This window comes from Gambusia affinis, linkage group LG09 (assembly GCF_019740435.1).
Source record: "Gambusia affinis linkage group LG09, SWU_Gaff_1.0, whole genome shotgun sequence".
Taxonomy (NCBI): domain Eukaryota; kingdom Metazoa; phylum Chordata; class Actinopteri; order Cyprinodontiformes; family Poeciliidae; genus Gambusia; species Gambusia affinis.
The window spans coordinates 22,243,802-22,270,225 of NC_057876.1; the positions used below are offsets into that span (position 1 = coordinate 22,243,802).

At 37.1% G+C, this 26,424-nt stretch overlaps 2 protein-coding genes across 4 annotated transcripts; both read left to right on the forward strand.

The window, feature by feature from the left end:
- The first annotated feature begins 22 nt into the window (after positions 1 to 22).
- Positions 23 to 8,290, forward strand: tspan7 (tetraspanin 7). Of its 2 annotated transcripts, XM_044127893.1 has the most exons (9): positions 42 to 293; positions 4,337 to 4,525; positions 4,602 to 4,676; positions 4,748 to 4,843; positions 5,559 to 5,714; positions 5,791 to 5,874; positions 7,624 to 7,708; positions 7,789 to 7,809; positions 7,907 to 8,290. In XM_044127893.1, the coding sequence occupies exons 1-7, from the start codon at positions 207 to 209 to the stop codon at positions 7,690 to 7,692; spliced, it is 756 nt and encodes a 251-aa protein (XP_043983828.1). In that variant the 5' UTR covers positions 42 to 206; the 3' UTR covers positions 7,693 to 7,708; positions 7,789 to 7,809; positions 7,907 to 8,290. The 2 variants fall into 2 exon arrangements, with proteins under 2 accessions (XP_043983827.1, XP_043983828.1); XM_044127892.1 differs by having other exon boundaries at positions 23 to 293; positions 7,789 to 8,290.
- Positions 8,291 to 11,396: 3,106 nt separating this feature from the next.
- Positions 11,397 to 13,386, forward strand: mid1ip1l (MID1 interacting protein 1, like). Of its 2 annotated transcripts, none has more exons than XM_044127894.1 (3): positions 11,397 to 11,483; positions 11,993 to 12,143; positions 12,289 to 13,386. In XM_044127894.1, the coding sequence occupies exon 3, from the start codon at positions 12,347 to 12,349 to the stop codon at positions 12,848 to 12,850; it is 504 nt and encodes a 167-aa protein (XP_043983829.1). In that variant the 5' UTR covers positions 11,397 to 11,483; positions 11,993 to 12,143; positions 12,289 to 12,346; the 3' UTR covers positions 12,851 to 13,386. The 2 variants fall into 2 exon arrangements, with proteins under 2 accessions (XP_043983829.1, XP_043983830.1); XM_044127895.1 differs by lacking the exon at positions 11,397 to 11,483 and adding an exon at positions 11,862 to 11,880.
- The last annotated feature ends 13,038 nt before the right edge of the window (positions 13,387 to 26,424 follow it).

Here is a 26,424-nt window from a genome sequence, read left to right on the forward strand (position 1 = left end):
TTGAGGCGTTTAAAGTGTGGCTACTGCCACCTTGACGTAGGAGAAGCCACTTGTCCCTTCAGGAAAGTGATTCTTGGGTTAGTGACGACACTTCCCCCCCTCTTGCTGAATCTTTAAAGTTTTTCTCACAATCTCGGCGTCGGGAAGCAGAAAGGGAAGCTTTTTTTATCTCTTATTTTTTTGTAGCTGTGAACCTAAACTCCAGCATGTCGCCTCCGTCTCGGCGGCTTCAGACGAAGCCAGTGATTACCTGCCTGAAGACTTTCCTAATTTCTTACAGCCTCATTTTCTGGGTGAGTGGCTGGATAAAGGAGCTACAATGGGGCTCAAAGCGGCTACCGAGGCTAATGACAGAAAGTCGGAGGGGGTAAAAAATCAAAACAAAAAAAATCACTGCATGAGCCAAACATGTCGAATGAAAACAAATGAAACGTTTTAGTCGGTTTTGTTCAGCCACTTGTTGGAAACTCTTCGGCCGTTGGGGAGACACCGAAGCGACCGTTAGCTTCTGCGTTTCCAACCGTTGGGAGGAAAACTCTCGACCAACCGTGATTAGCCTTTAACAACCGAAATAAACGATCTGTAGGCATGCTGCTGATGTGATTTAACACGACTAAAATAAAACATTATGATTTCTGTATTGTTCAAAAGCTCAGCTGAATCACACACGAAGTAGCAACACTAAACTCGAATAATCAACTGAATACAGTTGATTATTCGCGAAGCTATTTTTCATAGCTTTGCGTATGAAAAATATTTAACGCCATTTATTTTACTGAACTCCAAAATACAAGACGTAAAACTCTCAAATGTTCTAAATACTTGAAGAAAATTTAAATACACCATGAAAAGGAACGTTTGGCAAAATATTGAAAATGTTGGTTAACTATACTTGGCTCACAGTTTTATGGTGGGTGGTCCTGTTGGAATAAAATGTTTAAATAGACGAAGTAGTTAAAATTATGCCTTTGCAATGCTCTACAAAATATTTCTTAAGGAAAATATTTTTATAGAGATTCTTCCTTCTTTGTGTTGGTAGCCTGTTTCATGTAGAAGTATCTGCCTTAAATTTATGCTGAATTTATTGTTTCCACCCATTATCATCTTCTTAATCTGTTCGCAGAGGTTGCTCCTAGAAACCTGACTTTTAAATATTCTTACATTTTGTTAAAGAATGGATAAGTCTAGTCAAGTCTTGAGGGGTTTGCAGTTTTTACATGAAATTGTTCGGAAACCACACCATCTTTTTTTTTTTTATAAAGTTTACATCAATTTAGATGATAAAAATATTCCTGCAAATTAATTTTTTATATTGTGGGAAATTCCCACTGCGAGTTAAAACAGTATCAGACCTGCATTCAAGCGCTTAAGTAATTCCCCCCTTTTTAAAAGGTGAATTTCAGACTCTAATACCTGCTGTTGGTTGTTTAAAATAAATCCAGTGAAAGAGCAGGTTTTTTTTGTTTCAGACTATCACTATAGTACAGATTAGAAAAATGGGCAAGGAAGTTTACCGTACATGTAAAATCATAAATCAAACTTTCATTGATTTAAAATAGAATAATTGTTCATTTTAAAGCTTGCTCACATTAATGCTTTGCGCTGCTCTGAATAATTTATTTATGAAACTGATAATCATTTATTTTTACCTAATTAAAAAATCTGAAAAACGAGCATAATTTTTTAGGCAAAGTATTAAGTGTAAAAAATGAGACATTTTATGTTGGAAATTTAAGTAAAATGGGCAAAATAACATAGTTTGACAATAACAAAGCTAAAGAGTTTTCAGATTTCTGATGGAAGATATAAGATATGCTTTACATGTTTAGTAGAGTAGCTGATTAATTGGTTCATTAATTAGTTGGCTGCAAAATATATTTTTTTTAAATGTTTTTCTATAGCCTCACTATGAGAGATGGGATAGCACATAGCATCAAGATGCAGAGATAGGAGCTTATTTTCAAAATATTTCTTCTCTGGAAAAATCTTAAAACATTGTAAGATGTTTACTTGATTTACAGTCTTATAGGTTGAATAGCACTTAGTATGTTTACTGGTTTTGTCATGAATCTTTAAGATTAAAATTTATTCTGGAAATTTGCAATCAAAACCATAAAGATCAGGTGTGTGTGTGTGCACATCCTTTTTTATTTAAGATGACTTGAGTCTTAAGATTCAGTACAGACATCTGTCCAGGACTTTGTATTCACATCCAAAGTCATGATGTGTACAAATAGAAGAAGGTCAGATTGTTCTTAAACTTAAACCTATAAAGATCAGAAGAAAAGCCTTTAACCTCCTTAAACATCTTAACTGTTTTATCACCAAGAAAATATAAAAAAATAAAGGAATTCTAAAGAGATAAGGACGACCTCCATTCTGTTAAGGCTCATAACAGAAGATGAGTTTTGTTTTTATGATGGGCTCTAAAATCTTTTCAGGTGGAAAAAAAAAATCAGAATCGTAGATTAGAGAAAAAGGACACTAGATTTCAGTACAAGAAGCCAGAACAGTTTAGTTAGCAACATCGACCTTGAAACCTTCGGGTGTAATAATTAGAAGTGAGTGAGTGAAAAAGTGAAATGACTCCCTGGAAGATTCCATTTTTCCTCTGTCAATAATGATGCAGCCAACTATGGAAGTTTGCATGTTTTAATTTAAAAAAAGACAAATTCTGGTTCTGTTTGCTAATGAAAGCTGAATAAGGTATAAACATAAATATTTTCCCATCGTCAAAGTAGGCTGGTTTGAAAACATTATGGCCAAAAATAACTGTAACAAAGGCTAAAAGCGTAGGAAAATCAGGGCCTGTTTTTGCTCCTGGTGTTAATCTTTGTGCAGATCACACAAGCAGCTGCTGCTGGCTGATTTCAGGGCTTTTATCCGTCCATTTATTGCTGCTGGCTGTTTTCAGCCGCTCACACTAACGACTCAGCGCTTTAAAGAAGGAAACATTTAGCTGATTGAACCCCAGGCGGAGGTCAGCGCCGGTCCCAGGTGTGTGTGTGTCTATTTCTGACCCACAGCGATCTAATCAGACACCTTGCAGTTCAGGTGACCTTATCCTTTTTCTTTCTGCTCTGAGAAATACAATCCTACTTCTGTTTTTGTACTGCGTTTGTTCCCGTGGGAACGGTGTTGATTTGGTAGAGGAAATCAATTTTGGAAATTGTTTTTGTTTTTTCCAGCCTGGATTCTGTTCTCTACGTTTAATAAAAGGACCCAACATGTCCCTGTCAGGCTGGATAAGCATCTCGGTCAACATAAATGAATCAAGTTGTGCTTGTGGCTCAGAAAAAAACACATTTCTGGAGCAAAGACAGAACGCAGCTCGTCTGGTCCTCCATGTTAATCAGACAGCTGCTCTGACCTGGCTCAATATTCTGTCAGATGTCTGAAATCCATTCAAATCTACACTTCTAATAGTGTGGCATGTTCAGATTTTAGACCCTGTCACCTGAAAATAATTATAATTCTGTTTTATAAAGATAAGAAGGGTCCAGTTTTTTCCTTGATTGCCTGTCAAGTACTGAAAAAACCCCAGGTAATTTTAAATACTATATTTACAGCATATGTGAAAACCTCAAAGAATACAAATCATAATGAATGGATTATTGAATTAATGAACTAATTTAGGAATTGATTAACCGTTAACTGGCATATACAGACTCAAAAAGGGCTAATTACTGAAAGATCAACACTCACAGCAGTAATTTAGTCAAAAATGTACAAAAATATAAACATTTTGCAATAAGATAAAGGTTTTGTCTGTATGTCCTATTCAGATCTACTCATTGACATTTTTTGCTTCACTTGGTTTAAATTCTGAAAAAAAGTCAACTTCTGCTGTCCAATTAATAACTAGTTAATCCAAAATATAATCGACAAATCAGCCATATATTATATTGATAAGTTGGTCAGAAAGAACTGAGCTTTTCACTGGTTCATGTTAGAAGCATCGTTAGATGCAGAATCTTCCTTTGCTATGGATGATCAAGCTTACACTAACTGAATGCTATGTTGTTGCATTTTAGGCAATAAAATGTTTATTTAGATATTTCTAGTGCTGTCTAAAAAATTCCTAGGTGGTTAAATGAAAAACCAATTTTTTCCAATTAATTAATTATAGCCCAAGTCATTGCATCTCCACTGAAAAAGAAGTCGCCATCATGTCATTATTTTATTTATTTACTTTCCTTTGACTGTGAATAATTCCAGGGCTTTAAAATGTTTGATAAAAATAGAACAAGATGCCAAACATGGCTGAACTTTTGCAGGTAAAATCATTGGTGTTTTTGTTTTCACCACGTTAAACCGGCGCCGTCGTCTCGCTCAGTTCACAGGTGTGATCCTGCTGGCTGTCGGCGTCTGGGGGAAGGTCAGCCTGGAGGCCTACTTCTCCCTCGTCTCTGAGGACAGCACCAACGCGCCGTACGTCCTGATCGGGACCGGAGCCATCATTGTTGTTTTCGGCCTGTTTGGCTGCTTCGCCACATGCCGAGGAAGCCCATGGATGCTCAAACTGGTGAGCGAGTGGAAGGAAAACATTCCCTTTGCAGATCTCTGTGCTCGGGTTACCCACGTTCCCCTCTGCTTTTCAGTACGCCATGTTTCTGACCCTGGTTTTCCTGGCCGAGCTGATAGCAGGAGTTTCAGGTTTCATCTTCCGGCACGAGGTAAATCACTGAAACTGTGGAGTCGTTCATGTTCAGCTGTGAAACTGCTTAACATGTTTTGAATCCATCAGATCAAGGATAAAATCGGCGAGGCTTACGAGGGCGCAGTGCAAACGTACAACGGCACAGACAGCAAGAGCAAAGCAGTCGACAGCCTCCAGGAAAAGGTTGGTGCTGCGCCTCAAACTTTGAATATTTATATATTTCATGAAGGAGATGATGCTGATTAACAAACACTAAAATATCATGTATGTATGCTGGATTTAGCCAAAGAGGCTAATAGTCATCTGTAGACCATTAGCAGATTGATGGAAGAGTTTAAAAGATTACAATTAACATGGATAACATCCATCAATCAGTCACGTTTAACACATACTTCAGAAACAAGCTTTTCAATATGCTTCACATCAGGAAAATATAAAGTCAGAACACAAAGTCAACAACTGAAACATTACAGTTGTTACACATCAAGATGTTGGTTAGTGTTTCATTTATTAAAGTGTTTTAATTATTATAAAGCAGCTCTGAATAGCTGGGTTATTGGTCTAAATTTAAAAGAACTCAGTGTTTCCTCTGTTCTTCAGTTTTCTGGAAGTTTGTTCCAGATTTGTGGTGCATAGAAGCTGAATGCTGTTTCTCCATGTTTGGTTCTGAGGATGCAGAACCAGAAGATGACCCGTCATTTATGACAGATTTCTATGTATAGCCAAAGGCAGAGTGAATGACAGTAAACAGTTAAAATAAAAACAAGTCACATCCGTTCAAAAAACATTAATTTAAAAATGCAGTACGATTTTGATTACCTGGTAACTTCTGCAGTAGGGATTTCCTTTAGAATCAGATTCTGTTGCATGAAGATTTTTTTTCTAATTCTTTTTCCAGCTGCATTGCTGCGGCATGAAGAATTTCTTAGACTGGGAAAAAACGGACTACTTCAAATTTTACGGGATTCCTGAGAGCTGCTGTAAAAACAAACACAACTGCACTGAAGAGGACCGGAAAACCGTAAGAAGCGCTGGCCCATTCGTGTTCCCTCAGGTGAGTAACAACCAGCTGCAGTCATGATGTTTACTGGAAGCTTTCAATTTTTTCTGTCTGTTTCTCTTTTTGTCAGGGCTGCTTTTCACTGGTGACCAGCGTGTTGGAGTCCAACCTTGGAGTTATTGCCGGAGTCTCCTTTGGGATCGCTTTCTTCCAGGTTTGTTGCTTTTTTTCCCTCTTATGTTAAACAATGTCAAGCTTTTTGGTTCCCCAAATGTGAGATCAAAGCCGTATGCAGCAGTAATGATCATCTTCCTTCCACAGTCATCCTTAGGTAACATTAGTAAGGGGTTTTAATTATAAATATTTTCATTAGTGGCCACAAAACCTGAATATCCAGACCTTAAAAACAGAAAAACTCCTGAAACTGAAATGTTTTGTACAATTAGCCTCTGGGGTGAAAGCTTCCTGGTTTCCTTTATATACAGTATTTAAGGGAACAACTGTTACATAATTAAGTCTTCAAGTTGAACTTGTTTTTAAGTAAAACATGTTCATATTGCCTGGCTCTGCAGGCTGCTGATCAGTGAGTGTTCAAAGTTTATTTCTATTGACCGAGGCGACTTAAAGATTGTACTTGTCTGTTATTGAACAACACCTGGAGCATGTTTTCCAAAAAAACTGGTATTTGTATTTTTTTTTTCTTTAAAAAAATTTCTCTAACTCAGCAGAGTGTGAGGACGATGCAGTTGGATCAATTTTCCAACTTTTCAGTTTCAGCCAAAATACGCCAAAGAATCGCAGCTTTAATAGTAGAACCCAAACTGAGGCAGAACAGGAGAAATGTTGTTAAATGAAGCAGTTTGAGCACTAAACTCCACCTTAGAGAGGATTAAAAACACTCTAAAACGCTGGCAGTTTTCAGATTTCTGCTTTAGTTTTCTCAGCATTGTTCCAGCTCAGCCATTTCTTGTGCGCATTTCCTCATCAGGGATCCTTAATGGAGATTACATCCTCAGATGCTAATCAGCTCTTTGATCAGCCATTTTAAACAGTGAAATCAGATCAAAACAGCGTTAATCTCAGATTATTTCATGGCTAAAAACACAAACTGGGAGAAAACTTGAGGTAAAATGAGTTTTAAATGAGCTGCGTTGATCTGACTTCCAGCAGCCGGAAACATGGAGAATCAGAGCTTTGATTGGGATTACAGTCACCTTTTAAAGATATAATTTGATTATTTTGTGGTCATTATTCTCTCTATGAATTAAAATCAGATTACACATTTTTAATAATTGAAGATAAATTCAAACTTAAAATCTGTGACTGTCTTCCATGTTGATCAGATGTACTGACTTGGCTGAATATTCAGATGTATGAAATTCATAAAAATATAAGCTTTTTAATAGTGTGCCATAATCAAACTTTAGATTCTCCTCCCTGAAAATAATTATTGGGTACAGAAAACTTTAATTTTCATTTCATTGTCTTTAATTAATGATCAAACACTGAAACATTTTAAACACTGGATGAGGACAAGCGACTGTCGCTTCATCGAACCAGTTCCACATTTAAAACAAAATGGCTTCCTTTAAGCCTTCTTCAGACCTGTTTGGATTGAGACAGTTAAACATTTCTAGGCATAGTCATAAATCTGATTAAATTTTTTAATCAATTGATGGTTCTGGTTTGAACTGAAACTAATTAAAATAATTAAAGCTTTCTTGCTCCATCCCAGTTAATAATTAGGCCAGTAACGGTAGTGATGTTGTCAGGTTAAATGTGCTGACAGTCGCTCATCTGGTTGTAAATTTACAGCAGGGTTAAAGTTCAACGTTGCTCCAAAAACACAGGAAGTTATAATGTTAACTTGGGTCTCTGTGAAAGTTACACATTCAGTTTAATTTGAGCTGCAGAGACCAGATAAATGTTGTTTTGTCTGATTTATTTATTTTTTCCCCCTCAGGTCATTGGGATTTTCCTGGCCTGCTGCTTGTCTCGCTACATAACCAACAACCAGTATGAGATGGTCTAGCAGTCACCTGTCACAGGTACGGCTTTATTGGCTTCACTTCCTCTTTATTGGCTTCACTTCCCCTCATTTATCTCTGTTTGCCGTCTCTGTTTGCAGGTGACAGCTGGGCAGCTGCAGGTGCAAACTGAGCTCAGATTTTAATGTTGTATAAATGTTAGTTTCATTTTTAGGGAGCAAAACTTACAGCTTCTACTTTTACTGTTTCACCCAGCAGAGCAAACGCGTTACAGGAATGACACCTGACCAAAACAAAGGGACCTACAAGTTTCTGTTACTCACTCCAGTTTAGCTGTCATTATGTAGTTAACTTAACATTTCTGTTTCCTGTGCTTCAACTGCCTTGTTTTTCACTAATAAGCTTGATCTAGTGTATAGAAAATCTTCAGCGCCACTTGTGTCTTTACATGTGAAACTAATGGGAGACGGAGAGATCGCTGCTCTGGATGAATTATGTGGAAGAGAAATGGTGTGTGGGCCAGTACTGATGAACGGCAGCCATTATGTGCCAATCCAGCCGCTCCAATGACTCTGTGTTCAGTGTTGGTGTTGTTCTTTGGATGCATGTGAAAAAAATAAAGATGAAATCTGGTATCTTTGACGGGCCGCGGTGTCTGGATGTGTCTGCACAGCCGTTAACTCCTGAGATTGTGATAAAAAACGCAAAATAATAAAAACTAAATGAGTTTAGTTTAAGTTTGAGCTCATTAGTGGGTGGGGAACTTGAATATTTCCATCAACTCAACCTGTCTCTATTATTAAAAACACTTTTTATACATACATTCCCAAGAAAAAAAATTTAATTTGCTCCTTTCATTCATATTTTTAGTGTCTATTTGAGGTGGGAGCATATCGTTGATTATATTTTGTGAAAATTATTCATCTTTGTCACAATAATGTTGACTAAATATGTTTTACTATTTTCTCCCCTGTTTTTTCCACAAGAACATCAAAAAATATTGGAAAATTAAAAATATGGCTAAATGTGTCGTTTAGTGATATAAATCCCAATTCCTTTTGTATTTGGTGCCATAAAGATTCTGACTTCAAATAAGAAATAAGAATCTTATTCCATTTGTTTGTGGTGTTAGGAATACTTGGTGTTAAACTACCTAATAGAGTAGTTGTTGTTTTTTAATCACATGTATTGTAAATTAAAATAGTACCACAACACACTGATGATAATCTAAGTTCGTATAATCCACCCCTAGTCTTAACTGTGAGTGGAATTAAAGTCTTAATTTCTTGTTTTTGTCCACAAACTCGGGGAATAAAGCCGATTTTAGAGAATATTTAAGTTTGAACTTAAGTGCATGTGAGTTCAGATTAAAATATATAAATTATTTTATAAAATGGTTAAAAGGCTTTGTTTTTCAAAGAAAATGCACCTATCATTTTTAGCAGATCTATTTTAAACATTAATTTTAAAATATTTGCTGAGGTAAAGAAAGATATTAAGAAATAATTACCCCATGTTCTGATGAATTTATTTTAATTCATCTTTTATTTTTCACTGACCTATATGTAATTTATATTTTTGAGCATTTTGAATTTAGTTTAAGATTTTTAAGCAGCTTTCCTTTTTTTTTTTTTTAGTATGTCAAGCTGCTTCAGATCTGTGTTTTTAAGTCCTGCTCTGCTTGTTTTAGCCGTTTCTCTGCTTCATCACCTCGTCTGAGTCAGCTGTGTTACAGCACAGAAACTCCTAAAACATTCACAGAGAAATGGAGAAATGCTGTGTGACAAAATTTGTTCTCATTTGAGGAGTTAAAACAATAAAAAAAAAAAAAAGTTATAATAAACCAAAACAACACATCAAAACTCTGCCAATTAAAGCTTTGGTTGTGTTTTCAAGGTTTAAAACTCAAAAATGCTCAGAATGCTATTGGAAAATTAGCTTTTTTAAAATAAAACCTTGTTTTTGTGAATATTAAATTACCCTTATTTCCAGTGAAACATATTCTGACCTTGTCATGAAATTAGGGAACTCCCTGTGTGTGTTTATTGCCATGTTTACTTTCAGCTGCTCAGTACATTGGAGATTCCCCTCTGTGTTTGTTGGCAAAATAAACACGAGATTCAACGTGAGCAGAGACTGCAGACCGGCAGAAAACAGCAAAGATACGTTAAATGTTTCTGTTTTGCAAACATTTATATCCATCGTTTAAAGACAGACTTATTTATTTTAATTTTTGCAGAGAGAGGAGAGGAGCTGGTCAAATTAATTTGATGCACAACCAGAACTAAAATTCAGCTATTTTAATTTATACTTTATTAGTTTGAGTGTTTTTGTCAAATATTAGTAAAATTTATGGCATTTTTTTAACCTGCATTGCCTGTTCTGTTGACTTGAATGCTTCCATGTTGGCAAAACAAACTCGGTCTCAGACGCACGTAGCTGAACCTGCAGATGCCCAAGAGTTGGTCAATATTTACAAAATATAAAATCCAGTGGCTGTTGTGCAAATAAAGTTGTTCTTATTAACCATTTAACAGCTGAAACATGTCAGAATACTAGGATATTGCTGAAATCATTTCATTTATCTAATCTCATTTACAGTCCTCTCAACCCTGCAGTTATCCCTGTAAACCCTTTCTACCACATTCTTCCTTCCACTAAACTTTCCAACAGTATTCCTGGAAACAATGTTCTCTGAACAGCTACTTTAGCTGTAACTTGACCTTTCAACTATCCTTGTGGAGAGTATCAGTGACTGTCTGCTGGACACCTAACCCAGATGGTTGAGTAAACTGGAACGTTTCTATATTGTAATTTATATCATCTTAAAATCTCCTGAGGAACTGAAGTTTGGGTTTTCACCAGCTGTGAGTCAGAATGTTGAAAATTAACACTAATAAACACAAATTAATTGCTGAAATAAAGAACTTTAAATGATATTGGCCACTATTTATTGATTATAACTACATAATCAATATGGAGTTATAACAATATAACTAGACTCATGTAGTATAAATTCTGCTGCTATGTATTTGCACTTTATCATATTTTTGCTGTATATTTTATTTCTTATATTTTCTTGTTTCTCTGTTATATTTCTTGCTAAACTATTTTTTTGCCCATATTGCTCCTGGAAACAAAATTTTATTATTATTATTATAAATAATAATTCAATATAATATAGTAATTTATGCTGCTTTATGCTGCCTCTTTGCCAGGACTTCTTTGAAATACAAGTTTTCAATCTCAAATAGTTTGTTCTGGTAAAATAAAGGTTGAATAGAAATACATTTTATTAAATTATTAAGAATTAAAATATAAATGTGTTTTACAATTTATGGTTTAGGACTTCATTAGTTTTTCTAGAGGGTTTGTAAAAATGTTTTATTGTATTTATTTCTAAATGGTATCGACTACCTTTTGTCTTGAAATAAAGACTTTCAGTTACTTACGTTTCTACTTTTATTATAATAATTGACAGCGTTTCTTCTATATTTTCCAAATGGCAAAAACTGCAGAAAATTTCAGTTTGTAGTTTGGATCTTTCCACCTAATTTCAACTGAACACATAAAGCATGCGAGTAAAATGAAAAACATTTTAAAACTCTTTAGATGTAAATGTAATGGCAGGTTAAAAAGAAACACAAAAATATCCCGCACTTGGTTCATAGTTGAATGTTGTTCTGTTCCAGGCAGGCCCAAAGCTGCACTATGCCACACCTGATCATTAATTAATGTAATTAAACACACCTGAGTTGCTTCTGCTGCTGGGACTTTAATAAAGTCAGTCCTGTCAACCGGGGTTTCTGGAGCCGTTATGGTCTAAAACCTTCAGGTAAGACCAGCGTTTCCTCTAGCAGGTGGAATAGATGTATATTTTAACCTGTGTTAAGCGAGTTACAGATTGTGACCTATAAATTTAAATTAGGGAGTTATTTCAGTTCATGGGAGGTTAATGTTGAAGCTACGTGACTCAGCCAGCAGGGGGCAGTGTTGGGTAAAGCTCCTAATGCGGAGATAAGAGCTAATACGGGGGGGATATCCTAAAACTGGATTAATCTGATGTAATCCAAACTTTTCAGTTCTTCCCGCTAGTCTAACCTGACAGACGAGTATAATTTAGGTGTTTTCAGATTGTAACTGCCTGGCAGCACGGAGAGAGACGTAACCAGGCAGCGGATAATAGAGGAACAAACACGGCCAACTGTCGGCGCTAATCTCCTCTCTGATTGGTCAGCCGCGGATCAGAAGCTACTAAGCTCCGCCCATATTCTCCCAGCACTCCAATTGGCTGTGAGGAGAAATAAAACGGGGCGGGGCTTGACTTGTTTTATTTTTTTCCAGCCGGCGCTCCGGGTATAAAACCGGGGCTAATGCTTCCAGACAACCGAGGAAACGTTCGCATTTCCTTCCCGGTGGTTTCTGTCCGGCTCCTGGCGAGACTAACAACCAAAACGGCCAACAAAGATTCTCCTCAGGGCTTCTGGAGCTTCAGGTGAGTCTGAGTCCTCTCTGTTTTCTGCTTAATATGAGTGGTATTTATAGAGAAAATAATTCAAGGTCATGCAGGAAAATTCAGGAAATGACTTGTCAGCTTTATGTGCTTCAGATTTTTAATTGTTCTGCTTTCTATTTAACAGGTTTAACCCCGGTTTAACCCCAATTTTACCAGTCTGCAGCTAAGCCTATAAATCCCTCATGATGATGCAGATCAGCAACGACCCGGCCAGCAACAAGCACTCTCTCCTCAACGTCATGCACCGCTTCATAGCAGCTGCCAACAACATGGACGAGACCATCATGGTGCCCAGCCTGCTCAGAGACGTTCCCCTGGAGGAGCAGGCCAACAATAACAACAACGACGATATGGCAGAGTCCCAGGTGGCCAGCAACAAGCAGAGGGACATGTACGAACACTACCTGCTCCTCAAGTCCATCAAGAACGACATGGAGTGGGGTTTGCTGAAGAGGGAGATGAGCAGTGGCGCCAGCTTCCTTGAGATTGCCGTGAAGCAGGAGAAAAGGGAGCAGCAGCCATCGGTGAAGGGGGATCTGGCTGTGGAGGACAACGCTGACCTGGAGCATCAGTTTCATTATCACCTCAGAGGACTGTTCGGCGTGCTGTCCAAGCTCACACTGCAGGCCGACCACCTCACCAACAGATACAAGCGAGAAATCGGAGGAGGGAACTTCATGAGATAGAAGTCTCTCTCTCTCTCTTGCACTGGACTGCTTTGACTTTTTGTAAGAAATCTTATCTGACCAGGGCGCTCTTTGTTTTCACTCCTCCTCTGCACTCCACCTGCCACCTGAAACCAGTGATGCCAGACCTCTCTATTCAGTGCTTGGTGGAGGTTTCCTCACTTTTTTTTTTTTTTCTCCAGCCAGATGACGCACAGCTTTGGTTTCTACAGAATCTTACCAATCACAATGTTTCAGGTTCAGACATGTTTGTGAATAAAAAGGTTCCTACCTGTAGGAGATGTTGAATGCTGGTTGTTCTGCCCATCCTCCTTCTTTAATTTATCTTAAAGCTGAGCTGAAGGGCTCTTGACTGTGCAAAGTTTAATTCCTTCCACTTGTTGGTGTGCCTTGGCCTCATACTTTTTCTACTGCTGCCCTGTTCAGGTCCTTGTGACATTTTAACAGCTCAATGTTTGTCCTTGTATTTCAAAATCAGTTTTATATTGATGCATAAAATGCACTGCAGCTGAAATAAATGGCAATGTTTTACAATGGTTTCCTTCTCTTCCTTATTGCTGAAGTAATGGGATCATTGCTTGGATTTTCCTTTTAGAAACCGAGTCATGTTCCAGAAACTAACTAACTTTTAAAATGACCAGTCAAGTTTATTTGTACAGCACATTTCAGCAACATGGTAGTTCAAGGTGCTTAACATCACAAAAATACAAAATCAGAACCAGTAAACATTTTGCCAAGTGCTGTTATTAAACATCAAATATGTTGGTCAATTTACTTATAGTGGTTCAAAAGAAACTCTTAAACATGTGGGTTTTAGTCTAGATTTAAAGGAGTTCAGTATTTCAGCTGTTTTGCAGTTTTCTGGAAGTTTGTTCCAGATTTGTGGTGCATAGAAGCTGAATCCTCCTTCACCATGTTTCTGTCTATATTTGCTATACTTAGTCCAGTGCCAATATAAACTATTAGTCCCTACTGTAGTTGGATGGATTCTTTGCAAAATAAAAGTTTTAAAGATATTAAACTGCGATATTTGTGCCTTTACTGACAGTTGAAGGTGGCCATTTTAGATTTTTGAGGTGGGTGCTCATGAGGAAACCTGAGCTTCCCCATTTTAAATTTAGTTTTTCATTTCTGTTTTAAGAATTAATAAAAAATGCTTTCCAACTTGCATCCTCAATATTTAAAATGTAATGATTCCCCTTTATGTGAGTCTTGGAGTTTTGCATTGAATGTATTTTAAAATTAAAGAAGACTTGCTTTTTACGCTGCAAAAACACACAATCTTACCAGGTATTTTAGCTCATCCAACCATTTTCCATCACCCATGTCCCCTAATGGGGTCAGGAGGGTTGCTGGTTCCTATCCCCAGCTACGTTTTGGGCGAGAGGCGGGGTTCACCCTGGACAGGTCGCCAGTCTGTCGCAGGGCAACACAGAGACATACAAGACAAACAACCATGCACACACACACTCACACCTAGGGAGAATTTAGAGAGAAACCAATTAACCTGACAGTCATGTTTTTGGACTGTGGGAGGAAGCCGGAGAACCTGGAGAGAACCCACCATGCACAGGGAGAACATGCAAACTCCATGCAGAAAGACCCCGGGCCGGGAATCGAACCCAGGACCTTCTTGCTGCAAGGCACTATGAAATAGGATGAAACCAACTTAATGAAACTTTTTAGAATGATATGAGCTTCTTTAAAGTCAATTCATTTAATATTAAAGTATTAGTTCCACTGGATTATTTCACTTATCAGGGATGTCCAAGTGAAATAATCTGCCAGTGGAACTAGAACCTTTTCATCAATATTAGGGAAGTATTGACTTAAAACAATCTCCCTTTTCTTGCTGAAAAGTTACTTGTAAATTTTAACTTACAAACTAAGGTAATTGTGCTAGAAAAACCAAAATTTCTTAGGATTTTGTGATATTTTTTTTTGCAGTGTAAAATATTGAATTCACCTAAAGGTGATGATAAATGCTGCATAAAAGTGTCATGGCTGCTCCTGAAGCAAATTCAGCACTCCGTATTTGAACATGGTGGCCGTTTCATGCAAATTAGTGGTGAGCTGGTCTGCAGGGCACCGAAGCTGCAGATCCTCCCTGCAGTAAAAATCCCAAACCTTTGGGAACATTTACCAATTCTAAAGTTCAAACACTTTGTTGCCAACTGAATCCAGTGACATTTACAAAGTCCAGTAATCATCTCAAACCCTGGGAATGGGAACTCTGGTACATAAACAGGACTGAGTCATCACAGCTGATAAGATTTGGGTGAAACAAAAGCGATGAAGCAAATTCAGTAAACCTGATTAGAGATCAGACAGGTGTTTCTCTGACGTTTGCCTTCAGTGGAGAACGAGGAGCATAAATTACCAGAGTTACCTCAAACCTAAAGCACTTTACTTCAAAGATAAATTATTTTTATATATTCGTTAATAATTGTAACTTTGATTAACATTTACTGGTTTAGTTTCATCTGATGTGTGCAATGAAGAAAAACCACTAAAACAGAACCAGTTCTACAGCATAAAGCTAAATAAAACCAACAGATTACGCTGAGAAACAAACTCACTGACGTCTATCATCCTTGAAAAGGTTACAAAATTATTTCCAAAACTTTGGAACTCCAGCAAGTAACAATGGGAGGCATTATCCACAAATACAGAAAGAAGGGACAATCAATTTAAAAGTGGCACACATGATTTTAGCATAAATTAAAATCTTAATTATTAATAATTTGTATTCAGTTATTCAGTTGAAATATTGATGGATACAGTCATTTATGTTCTATATTTTTTTATTTTACCAGGAAGTTCTCTGAGATAAAATCTCTTTTTGAAGGAAAACATGGAAGTGTAATATATAAAACACAATAAATACATACAAATAAAATATTGAAAAAATACAAAACCACATAATACAGAAATAGAGGATAAAATCTGCATAAAAGTGTATTAAGAATGGCAATCTTTTTTTAAAAAAAGGTGATCTATTGTGATTCTTTGAACAGGTTGGGATGGATTTATGGTCTACACAAAACATGTTCGTTAGATTTCTTTGAACAAAAATATTCTTAATGAGTCCGATCAGTTCTGTTCATTTTGAGCTTAATTCAGATTGAGCTGGTTCTAGGACATCGTCTCACTTTAAATCCAAGTAAGCTGCTTGGCCACGCCCCCAACTCAACATTTATATTCACACCAGAGAATGAGAATGAAACTGATGCGCAATTATACAACCGTATATCTTTGAAAAGCAGAAGTAGAGCTCACTGCACAACAAACAGAAACAGAGCAAGTGGTTTCTGGATAGTAAGTCAACAACAGCTATCACACAGCAGTAAAACCAGCTGACCAAACATGCTGGAATTCTGCTTGGGTTGCTAGGTAACCAGCTGCGTTTGGCTAGGGTTGCTAGGTAACATCGGAATGTAATTTAACAATGAGGAGATTTTTGAAACTGTTAATTTTCTAGACACTAAAAAAACTTACTAACTTATTGAACAAAAACAACTGGGTGTTTTTATAAGCAGTTGAGGCCCAAATTGAAGTATACAAACGTGCCAGATATGACTTTTGCACAGGAGGTTCAGTTTAAAGAACATTTATTTTAAATATCAGCAGATCTTTTTTGCTACGCTTGGTGCTCAGTAGGGGAACGACACACAAAAACAACACATTAAGCAGAATGGGTCCAACCACATCTATCCATCAATGAGAGAAGCCCTCCCCTTAGCAACAGCTCCACCAATCCTGTCCTCGGATCCTCGCCCCCCATCCCCCTTCGCCTCACAGCAGTGATTAAGAGGTTGTGGGATGAAGGGCGTCCACAGAGCGACACCGTCCGCCGAGCTGCTGCTGTTCCTCCTGAGAGCAGCGAGGACGCCGGCAGGGTCAGAGGGTTTGCGTTTCTGAACGCTGCTCCTCTCTGTTCCTCTCACACAATGGGCCTTTGAATCAAAATGGCTGCATTGGTCAGTGTGCCTCAGCCCACTCAAGTAAACTGGGTCAGCTTCACTGGTGACAGCTGGACCTGCAGGGCATCCAGAGAGAGCAGCGGTTTCTTTTTAAGCTGAGCCGGATGAAACCACTGGAAAGAAATTATGTTTTAATTTATCAAGTCCAGAAAGGATGCAAAAAAACCTGAAATTTAATCTGTTTCACCTTTTTATCTCCAAATTATAGAAAAGATGAACAAAGAGGAGCATTAAAGAAATTTCTTGGAAAGCTAGTACAATTTTTGTGTAGTTTTGGTTGATGATATGATGGAGTTTTATAAAAAACCACAGCTTGCATCATCTGCAATCTGCGGGGCTAGCTGTGTTAGCTATATATATATAACACAGCTAGCCCCTGCGGGGTTATTTTTTTGGCAGATTAAAGACAATAAACATATATTTGCTGTTGAGCTCATATTTCTATTTATTGAATAATTTTAATTGAAAATGTTGCTTATTTTTGTCAATATTATTCAATTACAGACCCTGCAATTAACTATATTAAACATTTTATACACTAAAAAAAACAAAACATAATATTTTGGAGTGGAATATTTTTGTGATATGAAGCTAATGTCCAAGGTCAGATATTCTGCATCAGAGTTGACCTCAGCAGGCCACATTCGGCCTTTTAGAAACCTGAGAGCAAACATTCATCACATTCTGGATTTGAAAAGGCGAAGAGGGGGAGGTTTCATCATGCAGTACAGCTTAAAGTTCACTGGAGATTTTATGTATTAAAATCTTTCCTAAATCCATTCGCCCTGCCTAAAAAGCAGGAGCCAGACGTTCAGATAAATTTGGAAGCTCTCAGGTGTTGCAACGTGTCTTGGGTTCAGTGTGTGACGTGACAGACAGATCTTGGGACATGCTGGGGAGTCGTTAAGTGTTGAAAGACCTGAATGGGCCTTGCCAGGCATGATGAGGCTGCGTGACTGCAGACTTGGCAGGAGCAGGCGGTGTCTCCTGTCCTCCGCTCTGCAACGAGCCTCAGAGTTGCTCAACAGCCGTAAACCGGTGGATAACCGGGCAGAGCAGAGATTATCAGTTCACAGGGCAGGTCATGTCTGCGTTCCTCTTATCGGTGGACTGAGAAATGTTTTAACTGTACTGTTCCCTGAGCAAACAGCTGACTGCAAACCAGTTTGTTTTGATAGTGTGGGCACCTCTCAGAAAACCAACCAATCAAAGCAGAGAGAAACTGGGGAAATATTTACTGAACTTCAGGTTGACGTTCACTCCAATTGTTCTGCAGGAATGTTTTACAAAAGCCTCAATTTATAAATGCATGTAAAGTGACAAGCAAAAACATAAAATCTTACCAAGTATCTATGATCTAGTTTGTAGCACAAATATCTTGGTCCACTTCAAATAGGAGAAAACTGACTAACAAGTAACTTTTCAGCAAAATACAGGAGGTTGTTTTAAATGAATGGTTCCTTAATATTAATGAGTACTAGTTATAAGTAAAAAACAAAAAAATCCCATCTTATAACTTCTAAACTTATAATATGGGAAAAAAATATATCTTGTTCTACTGGCAAGTTAATGTAACTTTTCATCAATATAAAGAAATTATTTACTTCAAACAAACTACATTTTCTTACTAAAAAGTTGCTTGTAAGTTAGTTTAGTCTTATTTCAAGTGTATTAAGATATTTGTCCTACAACCTAGACCAAAAATACTTGGTAAAAGATTTATTTATATATATTTTAAAAAGCATAATTTATCTGATCAGTAGGCTACTTGCATTTAACTGAAGTTGGTGCCCAAACAGCAGGTAAAAGCAATAATCATCAGATAACATGGTGCTAAATCACTGCTTTGCACGTTTTATTGTTTCAGGTGGTTAAATTATAACTAAGATTCATATTTTACACCCATTTTATAGACTTTGTCAAAATCCAGTCAGATAGGAGCGTAAAAGATAACCTAATTTTAATTATTCTGTTCTCCATTTGGTTTATGTTTTATGGATTTGACTTGGAATGCATTGACTTGAGAATCAATGCTGCCATAACTGGCATTTATCCTACGTATATTCCCCCACCCTTTAAATTCGGTGACCAAAGCTTGTTCAGACAGCTCACACACAACTGATTTATTTTTATTTATTTTTTTTTTTTATTATTATTTATTATTTATTGTCCGTATCCGGCTTTCTCATCGCAGTCTGAAAAGCCCAGTTCCCACCTTTTAACCCCCCAAAAAATCAGATTTCTGCCGCTTATTGTGAAACTAAATTGGATCGATATCCGATATTTTTCAAAGTCTGCTGTCAGGATAGTCGTGCCGCGTTTTATCTAACTTTTACGTCATTTAAAAGTTAGATAAAACTTTTTAATCTAACATCTGAGGTTATGAGGAGGTTATGTCTGGATTTATGAGAACATGGGTCATAATTCTGCACCAGAGGAAAAGAGAAGCGATAAATCTAGACGTAATGGCTAAAGCTAGCGACACACTTTAGCTTCCTTTGTGTTGTTATGATCTTGTGTCAATAATGTCGGTTCCGATTGCTAAACAACTTGAAAATTGATCCAGAGATGGCAGCATACATTACTGTTTCCATTTTTTTTTTTTTTTTTTTTTTTTCATTACTGTTTCTTTTACCATTTCCAATGCACTACTGTGTGACGTCTACGTTCTTCTTCTGCGCATGCGGGTCGTTAACCGTTAGCCGTTAATCAAACGATTACGAAACAGAAGTTGGATTTCAGAAAAAAAACAATGTCTGAATTATACGGAAGCTTTTAGATTCAAGAGCCTGTAAATAAACGTAGTCGCGTTTTTTAAGTAGTTATGACGAGAAAACTTTGCTGTTACAACAAGACAGGTTTTATGTATAGTTTTAATGATAAATCTTGCTAAAGACTTGCTAAAATTAGAATTTTTCACGTTTTAACAATATATAAAAATGCTCTACTCTGACGGATTACGACTTGTTAAAAGACATCAAAAATCCCAAACCATTATTTTCCCACCTCGGTTCTGAAACGTTTATTAAGCAGTCAAATAAATGTTAGCCTGAACGTTAGCAGTCAGCGAGCTGCTCTTTTCCCCTCAACAGGTTTTCCTGCAGGTTTCAACTTGGTCTCAAGGTAGCGGTTGCTTGGAATTAAAACAAATTTGCTGTTGTGTAATGGGATGCACGCTGCTGGTGTGCAGCAGGGTTGGTGTTGCCAGGCGTCGTTGTGACGTAAAATCTTCCCATGTGAAGCGCACGGCTCAGATACAAAGCTCTTCCTTGTGCTGCAGACATAATGTGAACCAACATGCAGGCTGATGTCATTAGCATTTGTGTTTGGCATCTTTCTGGCTGCACAAGAGCCGCATGGTTGCAGGAAACATCCACAGAGACAAAGCTCCTCTTTAGAGAGATTTTCCTCATAAGTAACAGGATCTTGCCCATAAAATACAATAAGTTAAATTGTCAGCCAAGTTTTCAGAAAATGTCAACAAACTTTACTGAGAAGAGCGGAACATGTTCATGGAAATGAAACAACCTGGCCGAGTTCCTGATGAACTTTGAGTTGAGTCTGAAAGTATTTTTAGCTCTAATCGATACTATAATGTGTTTTCAGTAACAGACTACAGAGAAACCTGGCAGTAAAGAAGATTTGTTTTCTGCATGAGGGACGGGGCACCCTATCACATTATCAGGTGTTTTAGAGTTTGTTACAGTCATATTTACTAGAAAATGTCCATGTTTCTGTTTTTGTCTCATTATACAGAAATTTTGTAACAATTCAGGGTTCCTGTTTTTCTGTCTTTGTGAGGGTTTTGAATTTATTTAATCTGTTTTTGGCTCCTTTTATCATTTTACGATTGTTTTATTTTTACAAGTGCGGATATTTTACTTCAACATTGCAGAAGAAAGGCTTAAAAATATCAGCAAGCTTCATTTAGCTGATAATTAATTATTATTTTATGGTGTTCCACAGGGTTCTGTACTTAGATGCCATTTGCTCACCTGAACATGCAGATGTGTGTTTTTCTTCTTTTGAACTCTAATTAAACATTAAAAAACCACATTGGGTGGCATATGAACATGCACATCTAAGGGAAATTTTAGTAATTAATTAACCCAGCAGTCATGTTCATGGACTTTGGGAGGAAGATAGAGTACGTGGAGAGAACCTGTACAGGCTACAGTGCTACAAACTGATCAGGAGCTAATAATATAAAGATATATACAATTTGAACCAGACATTTACATTCTGTATAAATAACCATTTTGTTCTCACTGTTCGACATGAGAACAGATGATACTTTTCCTGCTCCAGGTCTGTTACAATAGTTCAAGGCCAATACACACATGTTCATTACATTTTTACATAAAATTATTCTTAGATTATGAGATTTTAGCCTCCTCAGCTCTGCCTGTTTGAGCTCCTTTCAGAATGAGTTGCTTTAGGGCGTCTTGTCACTTTAAATCCAAAAAAGCTGCTGCTGGCAAAGCTCAACCTTTACACTCGCCCATGAAAATGGCTGCAAACAGACGCGCAATTATACAACCATGCATCTTTGAAAAGCAGAAGTATAGGCTTCTGCACAAGCAACAAGAAAGCAGCAAGTGGTTTCTGGATGGTAAGTCAACAACGAAACACTTTTCTTTCCAGCAGCCATTATACAGTGGTAAGACAGGCTGACCGCGTTGCTATGACACTGTTGACTATGGCTTAATAACTGAATATTTTTGAAACGGCTCGTTTTCTAGACTTCAAAATTTCTTAACTTATTTCCTGAAACCTTCTAAATGTTTTTTAAGTGCCTGGTTTGTTTTTAAAAGCAGTAGTTACAAAATGGAAGCATGAAAACGTTCAAAATGTGAATTTTGCATAATAAGTCCCCTTTAAGTTTTAGTTTCATCCCTTTACGCTTTTGGATTTGTCTCCAAAAGTGAAGGACATTTGCAAACTGTAATCTTGGTTTTTATGTTGCTTTTAGAAAAATGAATTCTTCCATTGCTAGTTTCACTGTAATCACATTGAACCACTCAGAGTCTTATCAGCTTCAGCCAGCATTGTCTCAAAGTTTTATGGAAAGGATACCCAGACTTCATGCCGTCCACTGTTCTCCTCCTGATACTTTGGCTGATTTCTTTTAATTTTTAGCCACAGTTTAACTCCGTTTTTGTGAACTAAATGGTGAAGCTTGCAAAGCCATGAGATCTGGGCTTTCCCAGATTTCTTCATGACATTTGATAAAAAATAAATCTCTACAAATTCATTGTTCTGGGATCAGCCCATAAGAAGCTTTGGTAACCCTAACCCACCTAAAATGCAACATGTCTTGTTTGATTTAATGCCAGTAAATGTGGGGAAAAAAGTTTTTTTTAAGGTTTTACAGCCAGAACTTAACAGGTTTCTCATGTTTTCTCCTCTATAACATTCGTCTTCTGTACCATTTAAACTGAAACTGAAGACTTTTCTTCTCACAAACTGAACTCTCACTATTAACGCTCCATTTTGTCTCTAAGGTCTCATTGTTCATCATCATCCCACCACATTTCTTCTGCTTGTAGCTTCAAGGGTTTCCAGACTAACAAATTAAAGCAGAGATTTCAGGATCTCCTTTCATGGACAATAAGACTCACATCTGAATCATTTTTGTATTCTCTACTAATTGCTGTTAGTGATAATTTTATGTAAAATCATGCAAACTTGTTTTTATGTTTCAACACATCACCTTCTGTTTTCACCACTGTGTTTCTTTATTTTCTTAGAGTGTCCGTTGAAAATATTCCATTTAAATTCAATCGGTCCATCTTCTTGTTTTCTTGCATCTTTTATGCATCATTTAGCACAAATATTTTTCACCTTTTAGATCTTTTAACATGTTTTGCATGTCGCAGATTAGATTTTTGTGCCCTAATTGTATGTTTTATTAGCTTCTGTTGGCTTTTCTAGATTGTTTTTGCTTTTTGTTGCTTATTTTGTGGTTCTTAGTGATTCATTTGTTTGTGTCTTTATATGGTTTGTTTCTCTGAATCTTTAAGTATCGACCCTGTAAAATAATAAAAACTCCTTATGTATCTTTAGTCTAGTTTCTAGTACAAATATTTTGGTACACTTGAAAGAAGACAAAACTAGCACACAAGTAACTTTTCTGCAAGAAATAGCAGCTTGTTTTCAGTCAATATTTCCTTAATATCGATTTAAAAGAGTAATCTTTCCACTGGCATTTTATTTCACTTATGACCAGAACTTTTTCTTCAAATTAAGTAATTATTGACTGACAACAAGCTGCTAATTCTTGCTGAAAAGTTTCTTGTAAATAAGTTTTGCCTTATTTCAAGTGTAATAAGATATTTGCAGCAGGAACTTTACCAGAAATACTTGGTAATGTTTCATGTTTTTGCAGTGTGCATCTCATTCTTTTCTTTCCTGTCTAACTGTTCACAGGCTTCATGTTTTATTTAGCATTTGCATGTTAATTAAACACACAGTATCATGCAAATGTGATAAAATACCTTTGATAATGGTAAGAGACGTTTGTGGTACATTTTGCATGTGAGTTTACTAAAGTGCAGCGCGTCCTGCTGCAGAGAAACTTTCAGCTCCTGGTTCTGGGAACTGTTTTAACTCTCGTTATCAGTGTGACATTTGAGCCAGGCCTCCACATAAACATCTGAAACTGTCAGCTCGACAAAACTGGTTTCAGATGAAAGCTGCTGGCCAGTCCTTCAGTCCCAGCCTGTTGTATTGTCAGCAAGAAGGTGCAGCTGTGCAGCCAGAAACACAATGTTCCCCGTTGGGCGGAGGATTTCCCACAGAACCGCTGCAACAAAACATCCAAGAGTTGTTTGTAAATACAAACACTCAATAATTCTTTGCTGCCAATGCTATTTTATGTTTCCAGAAACTTGGTCAAGGCAGAACTTGCAGACCTGAGAGTTGGCTTTGAAGCAGAACGGTTATCAGTGTGATCCCGCTACGTGCAGCGCATACAGGACCAGATGAGGTTATGTAAGAGGAAAACCAGGGAGGGTGTGGAGTTCAGCCGGAGCTGCTTACAGCCTGACACAGCGTATCTCTGAGAGTGAACAATCCTCTCAGCTGTGCAGCCTCTGTACACTTAAACCAGTCGCTGTGTTCAGCTAATGCAGGTCAGCACAACCCCCAGCCATGCATACATGCAGCAAGAAGATGCATTTCAAGCAGAGATTGGTAGAGTTCCCAAAAATGTAGCCAAATAAGAGTAGCACTACTTCAACATATGTTTACTTAAGTAAAAGTAAAAAGTATCCATCCGTGAAATTACTCAAGTAAGAGCAAAAATGTAAAGGCTGCTCAAGGCTTCACATTTTGCATGTTTTATAAATAAATTTGGGTCTCAGTTGGTTCTACAAACAGAACAAACACTTTTAAAAAAAAACACCTGGATGTTCTTTGGCAATAAATTAACATTTACACTAACATTAACAGTTAGTTTTACCGCTATACGCGTCATACAGAGGAGGATAGAGTATCCAAAAGTTGTACTCAAGCAAGAGCGGCACTACTTCAACATATTTTTACACAAGTAAAAGTAAAATGTACCCATCCAAGAAAGTAATCAAGTATGAGTGTTAAAGTATTTGGTAAAAAGTCTACTCAAGTACTGAGTAAATGATCAATTATTTCACTTAAAACAAAAAATGTTTCTTATGTTACTAGTGAAATAATCTGCTAATAGAACTAGAGCTTTTTCATCAATATTAAGAAATTATTTACCTTAAATAAGCTCATATTTCTTACTTAAAAGTTACTTGTAAGTTAGTTTTAATTTATTTTATCTCAAATGTACCAAGATGTTTGCACTTGAAACAATACTTGGTGAGATTTTGTGTTTTTCCATACTAAGTAAAATTGGTGGAATATCATTATTTAAATGTTATTTTATGAAGTTAAACTCTTTAATGTTTGGTTTTTTTATGGATTTACTAATAGAAAAAGAAGAAAGAAAGAAAGAAAGAAAGAAAGAAAGAAAGAAAGAAAGAAAGAAAGAAAGAAAGAAAGAAAGAAAGAAAGAAAGAAAGAAAGAAAGAAAGAAAGAAAGAAAGAAAGAAAGAAAGAAAGAAAGAAAGAAAGAAAGAAAGAGAGAGAGAGAGAGAGAAAGCCTTGCTTTTAAAAGCAAAACACTGAGAAATGGTGGTGTACTCAAAGTCTGAGTGTTGGTGTCTGTATAAACAATGTTCTCAGTTAATCCGCTGCAGCTCATGTGCGATGGATAAACATCTCCTAGTTTAGAATCAGAGTCTGTCTGATATCATCAGATGCGTTTATAATGTCATCGCAGCGGCACGTGCAGGGCGCCTGGACGGAGAGCCGGCTGCAGGGTGAAGCTCATGTCTGCAGAAGGTCAGTGCATGATGGAGCTCCTGTCTTCCTCTGGTGTTAAATTTAGCCTGGAAGTCAGGGAGACTCTGCATTTATCCCTATTAGATGTCCTCATGTTGGCACAAACAAAAGATATCAAACACTGCTGCTGGGACACAGACACACCGTGTGCTGGAAAACTATTTAAACCCGCCAACCTTTTCACGTTTTGCCACCTCATAAATCAAAATTTAAAGGTGAGTCACTACGCCTCCTTTAAAGCAGGTTGGGACGAGTTTATAGGCAAAACAAAACATCTTCATTACACTTTTTAACAAAATCATTCTTACATAATGAAATTTTAGTCTGATCAGTTCTGACTACTTTGAGCTACTTTAGGCTTCTGTCACTTTTATGCCAAAAAGCTGCTGCTGGCCACGCCCCCAACTCGACTTTTACACTTTATACACATGAAAATTATACATCTTTGACTCTGAGTCAAAGATGTATCAAAAGCATTAGTGGAGCCTCCTGCACAACCAACAACAATACAGCAAGTAGTTTTCTAGATTGTAAGTCAACAACAAAATTCTTATATTTTCCAGCAGCCATTATACAGTGCATACAGATTTAAAACCAGCTGCCCAAACCTGCTGGAGCTCAGCTTGGGTTGCTAGGTAACTGGACTTTGCTTGGCTGGGGTTGCTAGGTAACGGTGCAGTGTACGTCAAATGTGAATTAAAAATTGGGAGGTTTTTGAAACAGCTTGTTTTCCAGATATAAAAAAAACATTAATTTATTGTAAAAAAAAAAAAAAAAAAAAAAAAAAAAAAAAGGCTGTGTATTTTTTTTTTTAAGCATTTAGGTTTTTAGTAGAGACACAAATGGAAGTACAAAAACATTATAAATAAATAAAAAAACACCCAGCTGTTTTTGGCAATAGGTTTAGGATTTTTGGTTTATGGAAAATGAGCCATTTCACTGTGCTGTTGCCTAGCAACCAAAACTTCAGGTTGTTTGGTCAGCTGGTTTTACCAGTGTGTGCACAGTACAATGGCTGCTGGAAAAGACAAGTGTGTTATTGTTGACTTACCATCCAGAAACCACCTGCTGCATTCTTGTTGGTTGTGCAGGAGGCTCCACTTCTGCTTTTCAAAGACGTGTGGTTGTATAATTATGGATCAATCTGCAGCCATTTTCATGTGTGAGTGTAAATGGTGAGTTGAGGTCGTGGTCAGCAGCAGCAGCTTATTTGAATTTAAAGTA